The sequence below is a fragment of the Mauremys mutica genome, chromosome 2, assembly GCF_020497125.1.
Source record: "Mauremys mutica isolate MM-2020 ecotype Southern chromosome 2, ASM2049712v1, whole genome shotgun sequence".
NCBI lineage: Eukaryota > Metazoa > Chordata > Testudines > Geoemydidae > Mauremys > Mauremys mutica.
The window spans coordinates 148,006,598-148,031,468 of record NC_059073.1 but is presented as its reverse complement, the minus strand read 5'-3'; the positions used below and the strand labels follow the sequence as shown (position 1 = coordinate 148,031,468).

At 45.6% G+C, this 24,871-nt stretch overlaps 1 protein-coding gene across 7 annotated transcripts in view; it reads right to left on the bottom strand.

Annotated features, from left to right (window-relative positions):
- OGDH (oxoglutarate dehydrogenase) overlaps positions 1 to 24,871 on the bottom strand; it is a 94,458-nt gene that overhangs the window by 50,898 nt on the left and 18,689 nt on the right. For 5 of the 7 annotated variants that reach the window (XM_045002875.1, XM_045002876.1, XM_045002873.1 and 2 more), the window contains one exon: positions 1,941 to 2,129. In XM_045002875.1, coding sequence (XP_044858810.1) covers positions 1,941 to 2,129 — 189 coding nt within the window. Of the gene's footprint in view, positions 1 to 1,599; positions 1,711 to 1,940; positions 2,130 to 24,871 lie in introns of those variants that run through there. The other 2 variants (XM_045002879.1, XM_045002880.1) reach the window with 1 other exon arrangement.

The window sequence follows — 24,871 nt, the reverse complement described above, 5'->3', positions numbered from 1 at the left end:
CACTCGAAGAAGAAACCACCATTCCTGCCACTACGAAACTCAGCAGTTTCTTGTTCCCCTATAATTAATTTGGAGATATTCCAGTTCAATCCAGTTTTTAAAGATGGTAATTGCCTTGTGCTTTTAAAGAGGCCATATGTCACAAATATCTGCTTTATCTGCCACGCTCTGTAGTCCTTTCTTTAAGGGCTTCTCTACATGGGAAAGATATCCTGGCACTACTTTACTAGAATAGTTATACCAGTATAACTCACTGTGTGGACACTCTTATTCTGCCATTTCAAAGGCTGTGGCAGGGAGAGAAAAGGAAGAAATGGGGAATTGATATTCACCAGTAACTGGATTTAAAAAACAAAACAAAAACAAAACCCACAATAATCTCAGGCTGGACTACGTACACACAACTAAAATCCAAGTATTTTTCTCTTTGGTTTGCCTGCTTATTCTACAAACCAAGAATGGGCAGACATTGGGTTTAGCTGCTAACATGCATTAGCATTGGTACTGAGGGAAGTAGAGTGAAGTGGATGATTCTACCATACAATCAGGGATGAGATCCAAGACCATCTACAGCATATTTCAACTTGACCTTGAGCGACGGACTGACTTTTGGCCTAGAACCAGTGCCTATGCATTACCAAGCAGGGTATGAGCTAAATACTGCAAACTTGACCTCTTGTTCCATGAGCATGCAAGGCCCAGCAGCTGGGAGATGGTGAGACACGAGTTAAGAATAAAGAGTTCTGAATGGTAATGAGCAGTTTTGCAAACCTGCTCCAGGGATTGCTAATAAAGGGGATGGCACAATGTGTGTGGAGTTGAGGGGATGATCAGATGAGATTACTTTCTTTTTGAAGTGTATAAATCGTGAGAGACTTGTCCACAATAAAAGATCACAGGCCTGACAAAGTGGAGAACAGTTAAAAATGTATGAACCACCCTCAGCAGCAGCATAGGAAACCACTAAACCACAACATAGGGTAAATTTAAGAGCATCTTGAGAAAAAACAGCCTCTGCAAGGAAATCAGAAGCAGCGTAGATTCCATAGTTCATAGATGTTCTCTCCAAGAGAGGATGCCTGCTCCCCTTGACAGGTTGATTTTTGGCATCAAGCTTTGTATTGATCCGAATGTTTCAGCCAGCATATTTAAACGTATTTAAGTAGCCAGCGACAGCATGGCCTCTTCCTAACTGCAGATGAGAAATGTATCCTTGATTTTTATTTTAGGATATCAGGGATTAATCCTGGAAGTATGTTGGAACACTGGAGACAGAGTTGTTGCACAGCAGCACGTTTTAAGCTAGGAATGAAGTGGGAGAGGCATTACTGTTAAGAAGTTAATTCTAGAAACTAATCATCAACCAAACAGTCAGGGGTGGGCAAAGGTTTGTCTCTTGTTTTGCAGTTGATGGGATGGGGTTAATAACTATCTTAGCTGTAATAATCACTTTATTTGGATAAAAACAATGGTTTTGGCTCTCCTATTATCTAGGAAGTGTCAGCTAATGCATCCTCCCAATAGATCAGTGGCTTGCAGTTAAAATTAGGTAGATTTTACACACAAAACAGCAAGGAAACATTCTTAAGCTATACTTACCATGTAAATGCAACACAGAACAGCCAGAACCACGGAAGCCTTTTCCAGCACCCAAGGGTTTAGTTCCACCGGTAGTTCAGAAAAGTGACACAGCATGCAGTTTGCTTACCCAGTCACCAAAATTCTGCATGTGAGTTCAGGCAACAACCTGAATAGTAACAGGGCTGATTCTTCATTATGCTGCCCTTTGTCTAGGAGGCACTGACACCAGTGCAAGGCAAGTGGCAATGACTATACAAGCTGCAGGCAGTCAAGAATCAGGCCCTGTGTCTTTAAAAAGGAGTAAATCCTGAACTGAAGACTGGTATCCATTCACCACCACCACACAAAAGTGTTCTTACCTGATATGCCCTGATAAGAGATTGCACTGCAAGATGATCGTCCACTAGTTTATCTACATTCGGCTGTGCTTGAACCAGGGACTGTGCTTGCGTCAGTGCAGACAGGCTGGTGCTCAGTGGAGGGGGGCTTTGGTAAGCAGTACCTGGAGCAGCTCCAGCATTGGCATTGCGAAAGAATATGTCCCATGACTAAGGAGACAAAAGGAAAAAGCAGAGTGATAGATCCATTGCACAAAAATTCAAAAGCATTAAACTCCATCCCAGACCTTGTCTACACTAGCATTAGGACTGCTCTACATTCAAAAGTTAGGTCGACCCAGCTACATCGCTCAGGGGTGTGAAAAATCCACACACCCCTTAATGATTAGTTAAGCCAACCTAACCTCTAGTGTAGACAGGGCTAGGTTTCTGGAAAAATTCTTCTATCAACTTAGCTACTCCCTCTTGGGGGGTCAGGGGAGAGGGAAGGGGTGCCCTAACTACACCAACAGGAGAACCCCCTCCTGCTGGCATGGGCAGTGTCCACACTGAAGAGCTATAGCAGCACAGCTGCAGCTGTGCCACTGTAGTGTTTCAAGTGTAGACAGGCTCCCAGTAGCCTAAAATCTCCCACTTATTCACAGTTGCCATTTCACACAGCTAAACACACTGACAGCAGCCGGAGAGTCAGATTTGATGGCCAGAAGGCACCATTGTGGTAGTGTAGTTTGAGCCCCTGCATAAAAGGCCGACCATATGACTGCCCTGAATTAATTCCTGCTGAAAGTCCAATTGCTGTGCATGAACTAGAGCATATCTTTTAGAAAGACATCCAAACTTGATTTACAAATTTTCCATTGAAGCAGAATCCACCACAATTGTTGGTAAATTGTTCCAACGATCAGTTACTCTGATTGTTAAAAATATGTGCCTTATTTCCAGTTAGAATTTGTCTAGTTTCAACTTTCAGCCATTGGATTCTGTTATACTTTTTCCCTGCCACACTGAAGAGCCCTCGTGACATTATACTCCATATTCTTTATGAAAATATGCTTGTGATAGGAATATGACATAACTAAGATGTACTTTAAGCAAGATGGGCCTTGTAAGGTATCATTGGATAGGTGATGATTTACTGAATATGATTATCCTATTTGTATGCACATATCATGTCTGTATCTGAAAGTAGGAATATTGACTACGTATCTATATTTCAACTGTGTTACTTTGGGAGACGCCCCCTGCTAACGCTTCAGGTACAACAATGAAAAAGCCCGTGATGGCCTATCAGCAAGAGACAACGGACTGTAAAAGAGCTTAGTCTTCCTGTGAATGTGTGGGTCAGCCTGTGAAGAATGGCTACAGGGGCCCTACAGAGGCATGTGACCATGTCACCTGATACTGGAACCCATCTCGAATTCTCTACTTTTCCATGAGAAGCTGGGGGGCAGGGGTCACACTAGGAAACAAAAGACATGGGGACCAAGGTAATCCAGGTTGTGAGTTCTACCCTACTATCCCACCCAAGATGAATGCAGGAAACAACTAAGACTGAACTGGGGGAAAGAACTGGACTCAGGCTGGAAGGGCGTCTGGCCTGTGAAGATTATTAGAATCAGAACTTACATGTAACCAGTTTCTTTAGTGTATTAAGCTTAGTTTGCAGGCTCTGGTTTATTTTCTTCATAATCTGCCTTGTTCTGTCTGCTACCTCCTTAACTACTTAAAATATACCTGTTATAGTTAATGCATTTATTTCTAGTTTACAATATAACCCAATTTATGTGATTTCTAACTGGGGCACAGGGGGTGGGGGGAGAAGTTGTGCATACCGTCCTCCACATTGAGAGAAGAGGCGAATTTCATCTTATTCTGAGTTTGTACTCCAAGGGGTGGACGACATCTGGGTTCTGTGGCAAGCCCCTTAAGCTGAGCCTTCTCAGAGCAGATCTCTGTCTCTCTGTGCAGCTGGGTGCGGCCCTGCCTGTGTGCTTAGCTGGAAAAGGCTGGGGAGCCTAGCCTAGCAAGACCAGGTAAAAAGGGGGCCCAGGCTGGCAGAATAGTCAGCTCAGCACCCCAGGTGACGTCCCAGGGTGTCCAACCCATCACACCTCTATTATCAAATTTCTGTTCCCCACGCAAGTACTTACAGACCGCTCAAGTCACCTCTTAACCTTCTTTTTGTTAAACTAAAGAGATTGAGTTCTTTGACTCTTTCAGTCTAAGGCAGGTTTTCCAATCCTTTAATCATTCTCATGGCTCTTCTCCAAACCCTCTCCAATTGAACAACATCCTTGAATTTTGACACCAGAACTGGACACAGTATTCCAGCGGCAGTCACACCAGAGCCAAACACAGAGATAACAGAACCTCTTTACTCTAGAGACTAGTCTACCTTCTTGCTACCTTTGTGGCAGCCAACAGTGATGAATTTTAAGGCATTGGGGGAGGAAGAGACACAGCTGCCTCATGACCATGCCCCACTGTAGAGGCCAAGCACACAATTTAAGACTTTAAACATTAACAATGCAGACTTGCTAACATTTAGCAATTAATGAATTCATAGATTTTTTTCCAACACAGCTCCACATGAATGGCACACATTGCATAACTGGGACAAATCCCCCCTCCACAACATATTTAAGGTAATTATGTGTACAATTCACAGAAAGTGGAGAGGGCAAGAGATGGCATTGACAAGGTCCCTGCCCCAAGATCTTAAGTACTCTGTGACAAAATGAGAGACCAGACAACACACCAGATAGAATTAGCATGAGAAAGGAGAAGGGTTACAGTAATAAGGTTACACAATTACTATACTCTGGTATGAGCTTATAAACTATATGCACATATATATTTTTTCAATAGGATAATTCACTTGTGAGTAACATGGAAGTAGCAGGTGTATAGGAGGAATGAATGGTAGAGCCAAATCACTCAGGGGGATATTTCCATGCACAGGGGTAGAGATTGGAATGAAGTTTACTACATTTAACCCGTTTTTTACGGATTTAAGGTTCAAAACCTGGCAGGAGGGAGGAATTTTAAGTTGTCTCCCACTTCAGCTCCCCTGCCCCCCCTAAAAGCTGTGGATGTGGGAGTGTGGTGGAGTGACAGTACTAACCACAAAGTTAGTGAGGTAAAATCTTTTATTGGAGCAACTTCTGTTGGTGAAAGAGACAAGCTTTTGAGCTAGAGAGTTCTTCAAAAGCTTGTCTCTTTCACCAACAGAAGTTGCTCCAATAAAAGATTTTACTTCACCCACCTTGTCTCTCTAGTATCCTGGAATTGACACAACTACACCACCACTGCACAGAGCTCTGAGCACACACATTAGCTCACTGATCCTCTATCCTGCTCCAGTGAAGGCGGCAGATAAGCACTGCCCCCATTTTACAGCTAAGGAAACGGAGTCCTGAGGGTAAGAGTCTGATTTTTTGGATGCAGAGCACCTCAAGAAAGCAGGTCCCCACCCCACCCCACCCAGCAATTCAGAGGCAGGAATGGGAGAAGAACTCTGGAGTTCACAGCTCCCAGGTCTATGCAGATGCACTGCAAGCAGCAGTCATTCAAGCTACCTCACACAGGCTGCTCTGCGAAGGTATCTCGATCTTGACCTGGTGGGGCACTTCTAAGAGTGAAGGGATAGATGGGCCTGCATGACTCATCTAATCCTAGTTCTCTCTTTGGAGGTTGCTAATGATGCACTCAGATACTGCAGGGATTTAGGCCACTTAGGTACCTAGATATAAGGCCATGTACAATTTGGGACAGTGGCATGGTACGAGGGTCAACTTGTTTTACAACAGCCAACAAAGAGCCATCCATTCATGAGGGCTTTGGTCACTACTGTGCTTTGAACCAGTGACCTAGAAGTTAGAGGAGGTCCCATCCTCTAGTGTCAGCTCTCTGCCCCACTCAGACTGTCAAGTTTCTGTTCAAATGGTTTTGTTCCTTTTAAAGGCAACCAGCATTTTCAAATGCTAGCCCTCACACCCTATGCTAGAAAGAAAACCAAACTAATGGCTGAGGGCAACTGTATCACAAGGTTATTGCAAGCATATCTGTATTTTACAGAGGAGTGACCAAAAGCTTGTCTTAATGGATGGCCCTTCATTGGTTTACACACAACAAGCTCAAATTCCTACCATCCAGCTGTCCCAAGTTGTACATGGCCTATTCAGTACCAACACAGCCCACTTCACTGCAGTGTAGACAGACTGCTCCCAGCATTTTGAGCATCATATTGATTAGCCATGACACACTGAAAAAACCATGTGCAGCAACCGGTGGCCCGTCCATGTTAACTGGTGTTAGCAACACTGAGAGCACTAAACTGAACAGATTACATGTGCATAATGGTCCCTTCTGGCTTTGAAGTCTATGAACCAGAATTAACAACAGTGGGAAGTTTATAAAGAAGAAACTCCTGTAAGATAAAAGGGAAGAACTAAAAAAATACATGTGTCTGAGGAAGTGGGTATTCACCCACGAAAGCTTATGCTTCAATACGTCTGTTCGTCTATAAGGTGCCACAGGACTCTTTGCTGCTTTTTACAGACCCAGACTAACACGGCTACTGCTCTGATAACTAAGAAATAGTTCCGTAATGTCAGCTCTTGCTATTCTTAGAAAATACAGTCTCATGGTTACAGTGTGGCAGTCATGAGTTCTGGGCTCCTTTGCTGACACTACACTGACGTGCTGTGTTACCACTGGCTAGTCACTTCCCTTCTCTGTGATTTCCTCTCTTCACCTCTGAAACATACATAGTATCTCCCTGCACAGGGAGCCTTTATGAGAAGTTTGTGAAGAGCTTTGAAATTAATCCTCAAAGGAAAGAAGAGAAAGGAGGGCAACGTGAAAGGTCAGGTTTGAAAAGGAGATGTGAAATGCTACCACACAGACCTTGCTACAACATGCAGTAGCTTTTATAGGGGTACATCTTATCCACCGCAGCACTTAAAGTATTGAACATAATTTTGGCTAAGACTAGGACAGCCTTCAGATCCATTTCAGTGCCTTTTCCGTTCAAGTGTCAGAAAAAACTGAGTTTACAGGTGTCAGGAAATAGCAAGTACTACTGAAAGCCAGAACACACACATCCAGGCTCTGCAGAAAGCAGAATAGGCTCTTCTCTGCTAGCAGGTGTTTTCCAGGGACTGGTGTTCTGCCAACACTGCAGCAGCTCTGCTCTGATCACATGGTAATGGGAAGCTATTTCCAGCAGTTCTGATTTACAGACTACCATTCACATGGCTCCACAAGGTGATAAATTTAGAAAGAGGTCATAATGCAGGAAAATAAGCTGTGGTTTTAAAAAATTCACTTACTGATCCTGGTGCCAAAGTGTTCTCTCTGTATTTTAATCATGTTCATCAGGCATCAGCCTAGCCAGGGCACAAAAAGGGGACCCACTGTAAAAAGGAGGTAGGGCTATGAGACAGAGGAAGATTCTTAAATCAAGGCTTTTGGGGGAACCCTTTGTGTCACAGTGCCCATTCTGACACTTCTAGTAACTAATGTGGAACAATACCAAACTAGCCACACACTAGCCTGAGTCTGCAATGCTGACTGAGCAGAAACATATACCCTACCCATTTCTTTTCTTTGGATTTAAAAGCCATGGTGCTGTACAAATCTGATGAACTCTAGCAGTCTAATACCCATGTCTATTCTCCATACCTATGCTGATATGCATCACTCTGGTCTGACAGCTACTTTGTCACAGCAGTGCTAGGTACAAGGATTCTGAAACAAAGCAAACACGTTTAATCAATACCTGTCTTCATCACAGCAGTGCTGTGGGAAGCTGCAGGACTCTTTTAGACACCACAATGGCTCAGACATTATAATGGTGAGTGTGGTTTAAGAATCTGAAGAGATAATGCTGCTTGTGATGGGAGGGAGTTTGTCTCTGTGCTTTGCTTTCCTACAGATTAGAAAAGCCTGAATTTTGAGACCAAAGAAAGGTCTGGGAAGGGGACTGAGAAATGGGGAGACTGCACCAGAGAGATTTCCTCCTCAGTTGACAGTATCCTGTGCTGCTGCCAGATTTCTCAAGACAGATTTAAATGTGGGACTCAGAGCAGGAAGACGACTCTGATGGCTTTGGCTTTTGTCAGGTTTAAGGAGGAGTTTCCAATTGCTGGGTCTCAGACATGGGATGTCAAATTGACCTTCCCATTCAGGGGCTCAGAGGTTAGGAGAATCACCACACAGGTGGACATGGGCAACTTAAAACACCCCCCCTCCCCCGATCTGGCACTCTAACATTATTAGCTCTTAGATATTGCTTTTTCATCATAGATCTTAAAGCACCTCAAAGGAGGTCAGCATCATTATCCCTATTTTACAGAAGGGAGAACTGAGGCACAGAGTTCATATGACTTGCCCAAGATCACCCAGTAGCGAATAGGAACCCCAAGTCTCAGTCCATTGCTTTATCCACTAGGCAAAACAAGGGTTATAACATTTAAACACACAAAAGCAGTAGCTTCTTCCTCAAAGGAAATGTAGCAAGTAACTTTTGCTCTCCATGTATCATATGCAGGACCAAATGCCCAGCAGTGCTCCAGCCTGTCCACCTGTTCTTTTCCTTGCCTAACTGAGCAACAGCTCTTCAGTGACAAACCACCACAAATTACTGTGTTCAAACAAATGCTAGAGGTATGATAAACAAAAATGAAAAGCCTTCAGAGATCACACTCAATCTCAGTTCTTCACTCATCCGCATGAGGAATCTTTTTGTTCAACTATAACAATCTCTCCCCATCTCATACAGGTCTTTCAGTGCCAAAACAGTCTTTTAGATAAATCCTGCAACAAAGAGTTATATTTACCATCAAAACTTATAAGCCACAAATATCTCTTTGATGGGCTAAAGCTGAATGACAACCAGAAGTACTAACAAGGCACCCATTTCAGCAACAGTGCCATCCTGTTTCTTAGAATCAGAGTATCAGGGTTGGAAGGGACCTCAGGAGGTCACCTAGTCCAACCCCCTGCTCAGAGCAGGGCCAATCCCCAGGCCCCTAAATGGCCCCATCAAGGACTGAACTCACAAGCCTGGGTTTAGCAGACCAATGCTCAAACCAGTGAGCTATCTTTCCCCCCCACCAACCTCTTTCATCCAGTTTCTAGCACCTGATGATTCAGAAGACGGGGAAACCACCGCAGCTCGCGCTCTCTCTCGCTATATATATATATATATATATATATATGCTATGCTATGCTATGCTGGTGTCAGTATGCATCCTGAAACATGCTGGTTGATTCTCCTCCATCATATCTCTTCACTTGACAAGTTCATCAATGGTCACTTATAGCTAAGGCTAAGATTTCATAGACAGGTCAGGGACAATAAAAAAAAATTTCACAGAAGCCAGTGACCTGTCCCTGACTTTTACTAAAAATATTCATGACAAAATGGGGAACTTCTGAGCAGCTGAGAGGGCCAGCTGGGAGCTCCAGGGGCCCCCACCATCTGTGGGGCAGAAGTCCAGGGTCCCCCCACAGCAGCTCAGAGCTTGGGGGCTCTGCTGTGGGCAGGCAGGGTACCCCACAGCTCCCAGCCACTGTGGGACCCTGCAACTCCCAGCCACCACTGGCTGAAGTCACAGAGGTCTTTGGAAGTCACAGATTCTGTGATCTCCGTGACAAAATTGTAGCCTTACTTATAGCTAAGGCTCTTCGTTCTCAGTTTAAACTGATTTTTAATTGAAAGATTTCCAGGTTTTACAAAAAATAATATTCTTTTTTTCTGATTTTCACCCTGCTTTTGTATCATTCAAATATATGAAAAATAACTTGTTTTATTAGGAAAATACATTAGTCTGTGGGTATATGCAAAGCTGCCTGTTGAAGAAAGGCTATTTGTTAGTCTAGAAGATACACACAACAAACAGGTACGCACGCAAGCTCTGAAGTACTGATGAATCTCACACCCACCACATACACATTTCAAGTTATTAGCAGATAATGGCTTAAAGATCTGACACACTAAAATAGGAAGAAAATGAAAATCTGTATCAGAATGTGTTTCAGAACAAGAAAATATTTGAAAGTTTTAAAACACAAAAACAGGAGAAAAGGATGAAGTTGAGTGTATGTACATACTTATAGACTAATAGTTCTGAGTCTACAACAGTCAACTGTTTATTCAAATGAAAAGTTTTATTTGGTGATTAGAGATGTATTGTTTTCTTAAACTCAGAGGTAGCACTGTGTTTTGAGTTCCATTTTAGTTCTGCAGCAAAGCACATTGATGAACGGAATTCAAAGCATTCATCTACTGAATACATTTTCCCCGTCTTTCCATCTACCAAAATAAACCCGGATATTTACCCAGAAAAATTATTAATAGCTTTTTGCATGGATTTTCACCTGTTTTTGTTATTGCGGTAATAAACACTGATGAATTTCTTGGAAAAAATTAAATAGAAACTGAAAACAAAGAGCCCTACTTATAGCCTAGCTCACATGACACCACCACAGTTATGGTTATCACTAGCATAAGCACTGACTGCGTGGGTGCTCTGGCAGCCAAGCTCCCCCTGCCTCCTCCCTTCGGCATGCTGCATTCCTGCTCCTCCCCGTCTCTCCCAGCACTTCTGCCTGCCGCCAAACAACTGTTTGGCAGTGCTCTGGGAGGGAGGGGGAGGAGTGGGGGCACAGCACGCTCAAGGGAGGAGGTGGGAAAGAGGCAGGGTAGGGGCGGGGACTTGGGGAAGGGGGTGGAATGGGAGCAGGGTGGAGGCGGAGCAAGGGTGGGGACTTGAGGAAGGGGATGGAATGGGGGTAGAGCCAGGGGCAGAGGAGGGTTGAGCACCCACCGGCAGGAGCAGAAATTGGTGCCCATGATCACTAGCCCCTGGTGCCTGAGCCTTCAAATTAGCCATTAGGCTGAAAGTACAGTAAATTAGACAATATTTCATTCAGCCATTTCCAAACTGTGGCACACACTCAGGCTCAGATATGTTTTTCCAGGTACTTTATCACACTGGATAACTCCCAAACATTTCAAACCTACCACAGGCTTTGCCCTCACTAAGGACTGCTAATTTGACGTATTTGAAGTTGGGGTTATAAGCAAAGTTATAGAAGTTGATGATTATTGTGTTACTCCCAACTTTGGCAAAGCCAGCAAAACCAGGAGATTTGAGAACATGGAGCACTGAGGATTAATGGAGTCTGAGGGCTGCATTTGTTCTGCCCTTTGGAAACCTTTATACTGCACAGATATTTTTGAAAATGACTAAATATCCTCCTCCCAAGTGCTATCTTCGCTTATCATAGGACAATGTACTTTTACTTTTACTTCAGCAAATGCTGAACGTCAATTGCAGCACGTAATTAGTCTAATCAGGTTTCCCTCCTCTGACCTTCCTTTGTACTCATGACGTGTTCTAAGCATTGCTCAAAGGAGCGAAGATAAATGCAATTCTAAACCTAGCTACTACGAGAGACTGGTGGGAAATACTGCTTTGCATGAGTGCTCTAACTTTTTGAGCAGCACCCACCTTGGCAAACAGAAGATCTGTGCACCTGAGGAAGATGGTACATAAGAATTATCGTTGCCAAAACTCCTTGTTCTTTCCCTCCTGCTCTTACTTGTTTTGGCGCACTGAGCCCAGAGCAATTCTGATACACACTTGCTGTACTGGAATTACAGACAAAGCTACTAGTAGGTACTGTACTCCCTCCAAATACATCTTCCTTTGTCCACTTCCAGGTTTGAGAGCTAGTTTATTCATAACGCCACCAGACCCCTTAATATGGAGCAATAAGGGTAAGTTAGATGTAGCTACCACATGTCAAGAGAACATTATACATCTAAACATTTGGAAGCCTGGACATTTTTATTTTACCAGAATTAGTCTATTTCAGTTTTTGCTTCTCATGCTTTAGAAGCATGGCAGAGTTAATTACTCTAAAAAATGTCAGAAACAGACCTCCCCAAAAGCCTTCCTAATAACCAGCACTCTCCAGAGAGAGTGGAACCCTTTGAGGATACCTTACTAAGCATATAAAAACATACCTCCTCTCCCTTTCACTTCTTTCCTTGCAGCTGAAGACCCACCTTTTGGCAGTGCTGCCCCTACATTGCCCGGTTCCTCCATACCTCTTTCACATATCCTTGATCATCTCCTCCCCTCACCACTGACTCCCTATAGCCAAATGCCCCCCCTTCCCCTAGATTTCCCCTCACAAAAAACTACTCCACGTATGCAGCTGCTCACCCGACTTGGCTCTTGAGAAAGCTGCTGCGTAGTGTGCCAGTGGAAACATAACAGGGTGGTGGTAAGCAGGAGTGTTAGGGGAAATAGCTGTGTGGTGGAGGAGGTGGTGGAGAGGAGATTTTGGGTATGGACAGGGGGTATGGAAGAGCTCAGTTTCTCTGCATCATGCTAAAAGAACTCTCCTGACACTGCACCCTAAGGGCTTCACTGGCTTTGTGAGCCAGGGAGCAGGGTCAGCCAATGCTGAGATACTCCCCTGGCACTGCTGTTGCCTGACATGTCAGAGTCAAAGCTGCAGTGTAGGGGGAACTAAGGTGCCTCCACCCAGGCACTGGCATTTGAGTAGCTAGGCCAGGGGTAGGCAACCTATGGCACGCATGCCAAAGGCGGCACGCGAGCTGATTTTCAGTGGCACTCACGCTGCCCGGGTCCTGGCCACCGGTCCGGGGGGCTCTGCATTTTAAATTTAATTTTAAATTAAAGCTTCTTAAACATTTTAAAAACTTTATTTACTTTACATACAATAGTTGAGTTATATATTATAGACTTATAGAAAGACCTTCTAAAAATGTTAAAATGTATTACTGGCGCACGAAATGAATAAATGAAGACTTTGGCACACCATTTCTGGAAGGTTGCCAATCGCCAGTGATGAGCTGCCAAAATCTTAGCAACCGGTTCCCTATAAAAAGTTCTGATTTAAGGGGGGGGAGTGGGGGAGGGGCCAGGGCAGACATACTCGTGGGGCCGGGGGCCCCTGCATGGCCTGCGGCGAATTGCCCCACTTGTCCCCTCGGCAGCCCTAGAGCTTGCAGCCCCCTCCCCCCTTACCTTGCCGGCAGCTCAAAGCAGCAGGATGACTCCGGAGCTCAGCTGAGCTGCCCAGCTGATGCTGGCAGCTGGCCCCACTGCAGCTAGGGGGAAGTCGGGGATGGGCCGGGGGCGCCTCAGCCTCCCCAGCTGGGAATCCTGGGAGCAACAGGATGGTCTGGCCCGTGGACCGGAGTTCTTTGCCCAGTCCCTGGCCCTTTAACAACCGGTTCTACACGGAGGTCTAATTTTAGCAACCGGTTCTTGGGAACCTGTGGGAACCGGCTCCAGCTCACCACTGCCAATCGCTGAGCTAGGCACCTCTGAGTCTGTGCTCAGGAGGACAAGAACAGCATTGTTAGGAAGCCCTTTATATGCTAATATCTTGGCAAACCATTAGGGAAAGTTTCAGCTGCCCTTCACAGGGTTATGGTGTCAAGCTTGGAAACTAACAAACTATTGATCCAAGAGAGGGATGTTAGTTCTCCTTGGAAAGCAAGTCACAGCACAACATTAACTAGGGAGTCATTAGACACTTCCACAGTGCGCACACAGAATGTCATCTTTCCCTTTCCGTAACCACTGGATCAGATTTTGGTTGGTTTTAGTAAGACGCTTACTCTGGTGCCCATTAGGATATGCCATTCTGTCCCCAGAGGCTCCTATTTCCATCAGTGACGTTGGGACCCCCTTTTTACATCTGTATGGCCACTTGCTGGTTGGATTGTGTGTATCGCAAGGGGGATTTGTGATAATGACACTAGTGCCCAGAAACCTTGATCAGGACTCGGGTCCTCCTGTGCTAGGATCTGTACAAAGGGAGACAGGGTCTCTGCAAAGAGAACTGAAGGCCCCCAGCACTAACTAGCTGTGGCTGTTCCCTTCCTGTGCAACTATTACGCTTATAATTGGATTGACTCCTAAAAGCATGCAAGCACCCTCAAGAAGTGCTCATTATAGACTTATTAAGCAGTAAGCACTGCCTGGTTTGAAAAGCTGGCTTTGTACTCTGCATAGGAAACAATGGCAAGTTCAGAGCTTTGGGATTGCTATTGTTCATTAGTGAACCACAGCAAACTTCAATAGCATGCGTCCAATTTACAACAGATGACCTCTGACTTGTGGGGTAGCTGTCAGTTCTCATTAGCTTTCATAGCCACCCTTTCTCCACTACAAGCTTGTTCTGAGTAATACAAGTACGTACAATTAAGGCCTGGTCTACACCAGGAGTTCCCATACTTGGTTCACGGCTTGTTCAGGGTAAGCCCCTGGCGGGCCATGAGATGCTTTGTTTACCTGAGCGTCTGCAGGTACGAACGTTCGCAGCTCCCAGCGGCCGCAGTTCGCAGTTCTGGGCCAATAGGAGCTGCGGGAAGCGGCAAGGGCCGGGCCACTGCTTCCCGCAGCTCCCATTGGCCAGGAACGGTGAACCGCAGCCGCTGGGAGCTGCGAGCGGCAGTACCTGCAGACGCTCAGGTAAACAAAGTATCTTGCAACCTGACAGGGGCTTACCCTGAACAAGCCATGAACTAAGTTTGGGAACCCCTGGTCCACACTAAAAAGTTAGGTTGACCCAGCTACATCACTCCGGGGTGCACAAAAATCCACACCCTGAGTAAATTAAGCTGATTTAACTCCCAATTTAGGCAGTACTGGGTCAAATAAGAATTCTTCCATCAACCTAGCTACCGCCTCTTGGGGAGGTAAATTACCTCCACCAACTGGAGAAACCCTCCCATCAGCATAGGTAGTGTCTACACTGCAGTGCAATGTTGCAGCTGTGCCACTGTACTGTTTCAAGAGTAGATATAGTTTCAAAGTTTATCCTATTTTGAAGATCTGGGGTGAAATCCTGCTCCATTCAAGTCAGTGGCAAAATTGACTTCAGCAGGCCCCTGATCTCTTGTGGTTCATATATGCTTGTGAAGAACTACACAGGGACAAATACCTTCTGCTTCTGTATTAGCTTTGGATAGGTAAAACAAGGCTAGCCGAGTTGGAAGGTAGTATCCTGGCTCCACTGAATGGGAGTTCTGCCATCAACCTTAATGTAGCTAGGATGTCAGCCATGGTATGCTACTGTCATCAGTTTTAAATCTCCATCCCAAGTGTATAAAGCAGCTGTATTTGATTATTCCAAACTAGTATTTGGGATGCAACCTCTTCAGGGCACAAACATGGCTTACACAGGACCTTGCACAATGGGGACCCAACCCTTATTGAGACTTCAAGGCACTATTGTACAACACGGCCTACACAAGGATTTTGTATTGGTATTATTTCTATTAGGGGTATACGAGTTTTTACTGTGGCTATACCTAGTCTACTGGTGCTGCTGTGGTACAGCAATGGCTCTGCAGCTATAGCATCATAATACCGTATAGACATTTCCTGCAGCAACGGAAGGGTATAATTAAAGTGGCACAGTTTGTGCATGTAGACCAGCACTCGTATAATGCTTTTTCATCCACAGATCACGAAGCTCTTTTACCAGTGGAAAAAGAAGAGATTTGAGTGACTTGCCAAGGTCATACAGTGAGCAGGAGTGCTGTGAACATGCCCAGTACGCTGATTCTATCACTAATCACTGGCAACCTCCTGCCAAACAAGGTAGTTGGCAAGTGCTTACCAGTCAGCTGCAGGAAAAAAGGGCACCTTTTAATAGGAGCAATAGGAGAGTAGTCATCAGCATGCATCCCTTTCACTAACTGTGGGACCCACAAATACACATGATCTGCTTTGCAGAAGAGAACCAAGACCTCCACTTTAAAGATCATCTTCCCACAACTGCATGTTTAAGTTTTCCCTCATGAACATTTACCTATTAGAAACCCTATAGCTGCATTTCTCTCTCTCTCTTTCACCCACTCTATCAGTAACCAGAACAGTATCACATATTTCCCTTACCTCACTGCTAGCAGTACCCCGCATACCTATCAATTCCCTACACTGCACTATCACCCCCAGGCCCCGAGGCTCACCCAGTCAATCTAGCCTCCAGTTCCCCACTGGTCATTCTATCCTCCCAGGATGCAACTCTTGTTCCAGTCCAGCTTCTGCTCCCTGCACCTATGCTGGCATAACACACACACATACTCACTTACTCCCCACCCCCACTATCAAGTAACTAAACCATATAGGATAAAAATAGACTTCTATAAATTTGCTTGGCATAATTTGATTTTTTTTAATCATTTAAATTGATAATTATTTTTAAAGCATTTTAAAAATTATTATCCATTAAATTTTCAGTTGGGCAAAAAAAATGGTTGGGGGGGAGAGTCAGAAAATAATTAATTACTTAATGACAGTGAAATCGAGATGCAAAAAGTTAAAGCTTCATAACTATTAAAACACAAATGGTCAACATCACATGTCAAAACAAACAAAGTGAGGAAAAAGATTGACAGAGCCAGAAGAGTACCCAGAAGTCACCTACTACAGGACAGGCCCAACAAAGAAAATAACTGAACGCCACTAGCCATCACCTTCAGCCCCCAACTAAAACCTCTCCAGCGCATCATCAAAGATCTACAACCTACCCTGAAAGATGATCCCTCACTCTCACAGATCTTGGGAGACAAGCCAGTCCTCGCTTATAGACAGCCCCCCAACCTGAAGCAGATACTCACCAGCAACCACATACCACACAACAACAACACTAACCCAGGAACCTATCCTTGCAACAAAGCCCGTTGCCAACTCTGTCCACATATCTATTCAAGTGACACCATCATAGGAACTAATCACATCAGCGGCTCGTTCACCTGCACATCTACCAATGTGATATACGCCATCATGTGCCAGCAATGCCCCTCTGCCATGTACATTGGCCAAACCGGACAGTCTCTACGCAAAAGAATAAATGGACACAAATCAGACATCAGGAATCATAACATTCAAAAACCAGTAGGAGAACACTTCAATCTCTCTGGTCACTCAGTAACAGACTTAAAGGTGGCAATTTTGCAACAGAAAAGCTTCAAAAACAGACTCCAACAAGAAACTGCTGAACTTGAATTAATATGTAAACTAGATACCATTAACACTTTGGCTTGAATAGAGACTGGGAGTGGCTGGGTCATTACACAAATTGAATCTATTTCCCCATGTTAAGTATCCTCACACCTTTTTGTCAACTGTCTGAAATGGGGCATCTTGATTATCTCTGCAAAAGTTTTTTTTCCCCTCCTACTGATAATAGCTCATCTTAATTAATTAGCCTCTTAGAGTTGGTATGGCAACTTCCACCTTTTCATGGTGGGTGGGTGTGGGTGTGTATGTTCCATTCTATGCATCTGATGAAGTGGGCTGTAGCCCATGAAAGCTTATGCTCAAATAAATGTTAGTCTCTAAGGTGCCACAAGTACTCCTGTTCTTTTTGCGCATACAGACTAACACGGCTGCTACTCTGGATGGTTACAGTTAGTTTGGAACCCATCATCTGGGTATGAGTAGTTTAATGACTTTGCACTTGCCTGCACAGTATCTCAACAGCTACCGTGGTGCCCATGTTAAGTCCTCCTGAAGAAATTAGGTAAGTAATAAACTGCATCATCTGCACGTTTTGCTTTTACAGATCAATATGTATGTACTGACACCCCTGTTCCTGCCATGCATCAATGCAGCACCCTGCTATCAGCCTCTTCCCATGTTGAAAACTGATCTCCTTTCTGATCCAGTTTGTAAGGCATTAGAGATCTTAGTTTTTCACCCAATGACTAGCTACTATCATCACCACCAGGTCTTTATCAGAGGCTTTTTCAAAGTTTGGTCTCCTCTACTCCACTAGTTTTCTGGCTCCACAAAATTCTAATGGAATGGAAAAGCATCGTTCTCCTTTACAAAAGTCATGCTGGCATGACCCCATCATACGCACATCTAAGGTGGGTTTTAAGATTGTTTCAGTTCATTTACCCAATACTGAAGATCTAATTCCCAGAGTGACTCTTGGCACGCATTTTTAAGTGGCAAGTACAATACTACCTATCATTCAGTGTCACAGTACAGTAACCAGTTGAAATTATAAGTGAACACATTTTTATGTTAGCAGTTCACCGACTACTTCTCAAATATCCTCAGACTGTCCAGACTTTAACAGTGCTGTGTGGAACTAAGGGCTGATCTGCACTAAAGAAGTCTGTGCAGATCTCAGTGCAGTCCTTCACATGCTGTCACACTAGAATGGCACAAAAAGGAACTATCATCTGTGTGAAAATACCTCTACATATGCAGGTCAAAACTGAATTCACTTTTTATTGCTCCTGCGGTGCACAAATATTGTCGCCCATAGGATTCTTTCAGCTATTACTGCTTAAATTTCTCCCTCCACTGGAATCAGTAGTTCAGATGCAAATATTAGGGAAAAAATACAAATACACTTTTCTGCCTAGGTGCCTGTATTCCTCTTTGTCTTCACCAGAATTTGTGACACCTTCCAGTTCAGTATCCTCAAATGCTTTCCTGCTCAGTCCCTTATGTTTATGGTCCTTTGGCCAGTTTCGATGCCACGTGGCACTTCTATATTTAAGCCAATTTGAATTAATATTGCAATTAAGACTGAGATGTTGTATCAAATTGCTTGGGCTAGAACCCAAGTGACACATCTACCGCTTTTGTGATTCTGTCCAAAAAGCTAATCAAATCTGCCTGGCTCTCCACCTCCATGGAGCCAGAAATAGTCTGATATTTCTACAGTAGTTCATATATACATGCTTACCTTTCCTCCATTATAACATGTGCATGAAATCCTGCCCCCACCACCCCGACATCATAGATCTCAGTGGAGCAAGGATTTTATCCTTGGGTATAATCCTGCTGAGTGCTTGTAACGTCCATTAGATACAAAGGCAACAACGGGACACAGCCCAATTGTATCTAACACAACTTAGAAAGTTCTGCCTAGCCATTTCTATAGGGTGGGGGCAAGGATGTGGGCAAGAGAGAGCCAAGAAAGCCATCAGCAGGATTTTCGGTAAGACTGGGCATATAGATTTGAATTTACAGTAACTCCTCACTTAACATTGCAGTTATGTTCCTGAAAAATGCAACTTTAAGTGAAATGACATTAAATGAATCCAATTTTCCCCGTAAGATTTAATGTAAATGCGGGGGGTTAGGTTCCAAGAAAGTTTTTTGGGGGCAGACAAAAGGCATTATATACTCTACAGTACTGTACTGTGGTGGGGAGGTGCCCCTGGCTTACCCCTGGGGCTCAGGGCTGGGGGTGCAGGGTCTGGGAGGGAGTTAGGGTATGGAAGGAGGCTCAGGGCTGGGGCAGGCAGGAGCTGCAGAGTACTTACCTGGGGCAGCTCCTGTTTGGTGCAAGGGGTGTGCAGGTGGCTCTGCAAAGCACGGCACCGCCCCCATGGCCGCAATTCTGGGAACCGCCCCCCACCAGCAGGCAGGTCCACCCGAAACGCAGGGGATTTAGGGGCCACAGGGCCCTGGGCTAAGTCAGCTCCCAGACTACTGCACTGGGCAGCACAGTATGGGGAAGAGGTGACCAGCCCTCTGTGGAGAAAGAAGTGGTTCAGGACTATTTTGAAAAGCTGGACGAGCACAAGTCCATGGGGCCGGATGCGCTGCATCTGAGGGTGCTAAAGGAGTTGGCGAATGTGATTGCGGAGCCATTGGCCATTATCTTTGAAAACTCATGGCGATCGGGGGAGGTCCCGGATGACTGGAAAAGGGCTAATGTAGTGTCCATCTTTAAAAAAAAAAAAAAAAAAAAAAAAGGGAAGGAGGAGGATCCGGGGAACTACAGGCCAGTCAGCCTCACCTCAGTCCCTGGAAAAATCATGGAGCAGGTCCTCAAGGAATACATTTAGGGATTAACAACAAGAATTTTTGTTATAAAATGGGGACGCGTCAGTTGGAAGTAACAGAAGAGGAGAAGGACCTCAGAGTATTGGTTGAGCCGCCAATGTGATATGGCCGCGAGAAAAGCTAATGCTATCTTGTGATGCATCAGGTGAGGTATTTCCAGTAGAGATGAGGTGGTGTTGGTACCGTTATACAAGACACTGGTGAGACCTCATCTGGAATACTGTGTGCAGTTCTGGTCTCCCATGTTTAAGAAGGATGAATTCAAACTGGAACAGGTACAGAAAAGGGCTACTAGGATGATCCGAGGAATGGAAAACCTGTCTTATGAAAGGAGACTCAAAGTGCTTGGCTTGTTTAGCCTAACCAAAAGAAGGCTGAGGGGAGATAGGATTGCTCTCTATAATTGTATCAGAGGGATAAATACAAGGGAGGGAGAGGAATTATTTAAACTCAGTACCAATGTGGACACAAGAACAAATGGATATAAACTGGCTATTAGGAAGTTTAGACTTGAAATTAGACAAAGGTTTCTAACCATCAGAGGACTGAAGTTCTGGAACAGCCTTCCAAGGGGAGCAGTGGGGGCAAAAGACATATCTGGCTTCAGGATTAAGCTTGATAAGTCTATGAAGGGGGCTGTAACTGGCAATTAATTGATCTTTGACTATTAGTGGTAAATATGCCCAGTGGCCTGTGATGGGATGTTAGATGGGGTGGGAGCTGAGGTACTACAGATAATTCTTTCCTGGGTGTCTGGCTGGTGAGTCTTGCCCACATGCTCAGGGTTTAGCTGATCACAATATTTGGGGTGGGGAAGGAATTTTCCTCCAGGGCAGATTGGCAGAGGCCCTGGGGCTTTTTTGCCTTCCTCTGCAGCGTGGGGCAAGGGTCACTTGCTGGAGGATTCTCTGCACCTTGAAGTCTTTACACCACAATTTGAGGCCTTCAATAGCTCAGACATAGATTAGGGGTTTGATACAGGAGTGGGTGAGATTCTGTGGCCTGCGTTGTGCAGGAGGTCAGACTAGATGATTTTATAATGGTCCCTTCTGACCTTAAAGTCTATGATTTTATGAATGTTCTCATAACGAGAATAATGTGCCATTTTGTGGTTGTGGATAGTTTGAACTAAACTCACAGCACAAATACAATTTCATAAGCAGATCCCTTGCTAGCCCAGTTGCTCAGCAACAACTCCACACACTCTCCTGATGAGTGAGAGCTCTGGTTGGAAAGAGCTCACACTCCACTGTGGGTTTCGGTGCCCATGGAATGCAGCAGGCTGGCAGCGCACAAGCACTATACAGAGGCTCACTAAAGCACAAGAGAAAGTCAGTGCCAGTTACTGGGGCATGATCAATACTAGGCCAGATATCATTCCCCAGATACCACAAAATGAGCACAGTATTAAATTCTAGACTGGTGATTAGGAACCACTGAAGCACACAGAGCTGGATCTGTCTCTAACAGCATGTGTGTAATATGCAAGGGAAAACGAATCTTTCCCTACTACAGTCAGTGAAGGCCACTTTACTGACCTCTGTTTTCTTTCAGATGGTCTCCTCAACAATTTGATTCCCAGCTGTCCATGTCTGACTGCTCTCATGCCTGATCTACAGAGAAACACAGTCCTTGTATCATCACCACTGTCAGGAATTAAGTGACTGCTAGTCAGTCACATCTTGTTCAAGAGGAGCCAGACAAAAAACGGGTAGGATCTGAAAGTTACTCTGATCCAACCGTCTCTGATTGGAGCAAAACATGCACCGGTAGACTTAGGAACCAATGACCACCTAGAGACCTCAATGGCCATCTACTGTCTTGGTCTGATCGTTTAGGAGATCAGGCGTTAAAAGGTCCAGTACATTGGAAAGCTGGGATCCTTAGCTTTCATCATCACAACTTCATTTGATTATAAAGGGCAATGTCAGCCAAACAAGCCTGTTTGAGTCATGCCAGAAAAAAACTTTTGAGATGAGACTTTGTACACTGACAGACCTTGTGAATTCTGCAAAACATATTGCAACAAAACCTGTCTTCAATATGACCTTGAAGGGAATCATTTATCACCTCCGTTTACCCAAATGTGTGTGCTGTACTTTGGACTATAAACAACTAGATACGTTTGAAGCATGGATGCTAGCCCAGAAGCTCTACGTAATTTACTACTGGCAATCTCAGCTCTCTTTTGCCTTGACACCCAAGTTCCCATTCCCGGCAGAGAAACCAGGCCCACACATCCATTGATTTTTTACAACACTCTCCCATAGCTGGAACACTCAGCTGGGGTCTATACTGAACTTATGTCTAGTTCAGTATTTAGCTTAAGCTAAAAATCTTTGCAGTCATTTATAATTGCCTGACAGTGTTGCTGAACAAAAGGATGGATGCCCATGAACCCAGACAGGACTGCAAATACCTACACTTCAGACTTGCTGCCCAAGAGAAGATTACTGAAGCAAACAGACTAGCCTCTAGAGCAGGCCTGCACAAAAAATCCCCTGCACACGGCGCTCTGCGGGCAGCCCAGAGCCCTTTGAATCCTGGCCGCGGCCAGGAATCAAAAGGCTCTGGGTTGCCCGCAGCTGCGGGCAGCCCAGAGCCGTTTGAATCCCGGCATGCGGCCGCTGTTTGCCCCCTCCCCAGACCTCTGCCCCAACTGCCCACCAGGACCCCCACCCCCTATCTAAATGCCGCTGCTCCTTGTCCCCCGATTGCTCCCTCCCAAGACCCCTGCTCCAACTGCCCCTTGGGACCCCAGCCCCTATCTAAGCTTCCCTTCTCCTTGTCCCCAACTGCCCCATCCTGAGACACCCCCCAACTTTCCCCCAGGACCCCACCCCCTACCTGTTCCCTGATAAACCCCTGGGACTCCCATGCCTATCCAATTGCGGCCTGTCCCCTGACTGCCCCCCGAACCTCTGCCCCATCCAACCACCCCTGCTCCCTGTCCCTTGACTGCCCCCTGGAACTCCCTACCCCTTCTCCAACCCCCAGCCCCCTTACTGTGCCACTCAGACCAGCGTGTCTAGCTCCATGCAGCTCCAGACACATTGCTGCCATGCTCCCCCGTGGAGCCCACAGGTCCCCCCACCCCAGCACCTGCTTTCCAGATTTGAACACCTCAAAATTCAGGAGTGCTCAAGCTCAGTAAGCTGTTACTTCATTCCTCCCAAATCAAATATACTGATCCACTGTAACTTGCTGTAGAAAAAGCAGGATAAAATTGAGCAAGAAATGCCTATTAGCACTGGAATTGCTATTTTCAACAGCCATTGCCTTTTTGTTTGTTTAAAAGGAAGACAGTGATATTGCATTGGCAAATTCCCCATAGAAAGAAAGAGTGGAACAAAAGAATAATAAAGGCACCTCAACTTTTCCTCATTTATGGAGGACAGTCTTATCAGATGCATCCAGATATCTTCCAATCACACAAGCTGAAAATTGTTCCACTTTACTGCAGCTCTGTAACCATATGGGAACCAATCCTGTCTGTGTTTTGTGCACATCCAAAATTCCTGCTGAATAACCTGCCCTGGGAGTGAGTTACCAGTGACCCAGGGCTGGGGAGGCAGGAGGTGTGTGTGTGTGTGGGGGAAGGCACTGGTGGGGGGGAGCCCAGGGCTGGGGCAGCAGCAGGGTGGGGGGAGGGCACTGGTGGGGAGGAAAGGGGGAAGCCCAGTGCTGGGGCAGCAGGGGGTGTGTGTCAGTGGGGGGAAAGCCCAGGATTGGGGCAGCAGGGGGGTACAGGAGGGAGCCCAGGGCTGGGACGGGGGGCAGCCAAATTTTTTTTTGCTTGGGGCAGCAAAAAACCTAGAGCCGGCCCTGCCGGGTTCCCCCAGCCACCGGAGCCCCGAGCCCTTTAATTTGACCCTGAGGGCTCCCAGCCACCTCTTCAGCCGGGAGCCCCCGGTTGATTTAAAATAAAGTATCACTTCCCCACCCCCAACCTTCCTTTTTGGCCCACAGCTGTTTTGGTGGGGCGGCGCTGGGGAAGGAGGGTTTGTTTCTGCAGGGCTGGGCGGCTCTGGGGCGGGGTGTTTCTGCGGGGCCGGGAGGTTTCGGCCCTCGCCGCTTTACGAGTTGTGCAGGCCTGCTCTAGAGATAGTTAAACTAATTGTTCCTGCTTTTTTTGTGGGGAAGCAGAGAATGGCATCTAATTTTCTGTTTCTCTTGGTCCTAGAATTAACTGTTATACTGGAAAATGGTTTGAAAGAAGATGAGTCACCATATTGTGACTGGATCGCATACTTGTGTTTTCAAGACACCCTCACAGAGTAAAGAACTGAGGCTTTAACACTGAAGCAAGTCGTGTTTCAGAAGCTGGATCATGTGATGACTTTTAGTGGCCTGGCTGTAGCGGCAATCAGTCAACCAGCACACAGCATTCATTTTTAGCTCCATGGGTCTTAAGATCTTCCACCTCCTCTAGCCCTCCTCCCGAGGTCCCAGAGGGACAGCTGTACTCCTGGGTCCATTTCCGCTCTAGAGGAAAGGCAGAGATGCTGTCTGGGAGCCAGTACTGCTGCAAACAGTTCCCAGGAAGAGGAGCAATTTCCTGTCTGGGGAGGAGAAAGGCCATCAAGCAGGAATTCATGCTATTTCAAACTAAAAGTGTTTTTCTGGAAGGAATTCACCCCTCCCCCCCATTTCCTCCCTCCCCCAAAGAATGCAGAAATTCCTGCACTACTGTTACAGTAGCTATTTCCTTAGCTCTCACTCTGCAGGTATCACAGCAGCCTAATTGCTTTTTCCAACCTTCATGCATGGGGGTAAGGTAACCCCAGTGCTCACACAGGGCTTGGCTACACTGGAGAGTTACAGCGCTGGTGGAGGCTTTACAGAGCTGCAACTTAGTAACTGTCCACACCTGCAAGGCACATCCAGCGCTGCAACTCCCTGGCTGCAGCGCTGGCTGTACACCTGGTCTGCTTGGGGTATAACGAGTGCAGCGCTGGTGATGCAGCGCTGCTCGTCAAGTGTGGCCACACACCAGCGCTGTTATTGGCCTCCAGGGTATTAGGAGATATCCCAGAATGCTTTTAACTAAATTACTCTTTGTTTTGTTATGAT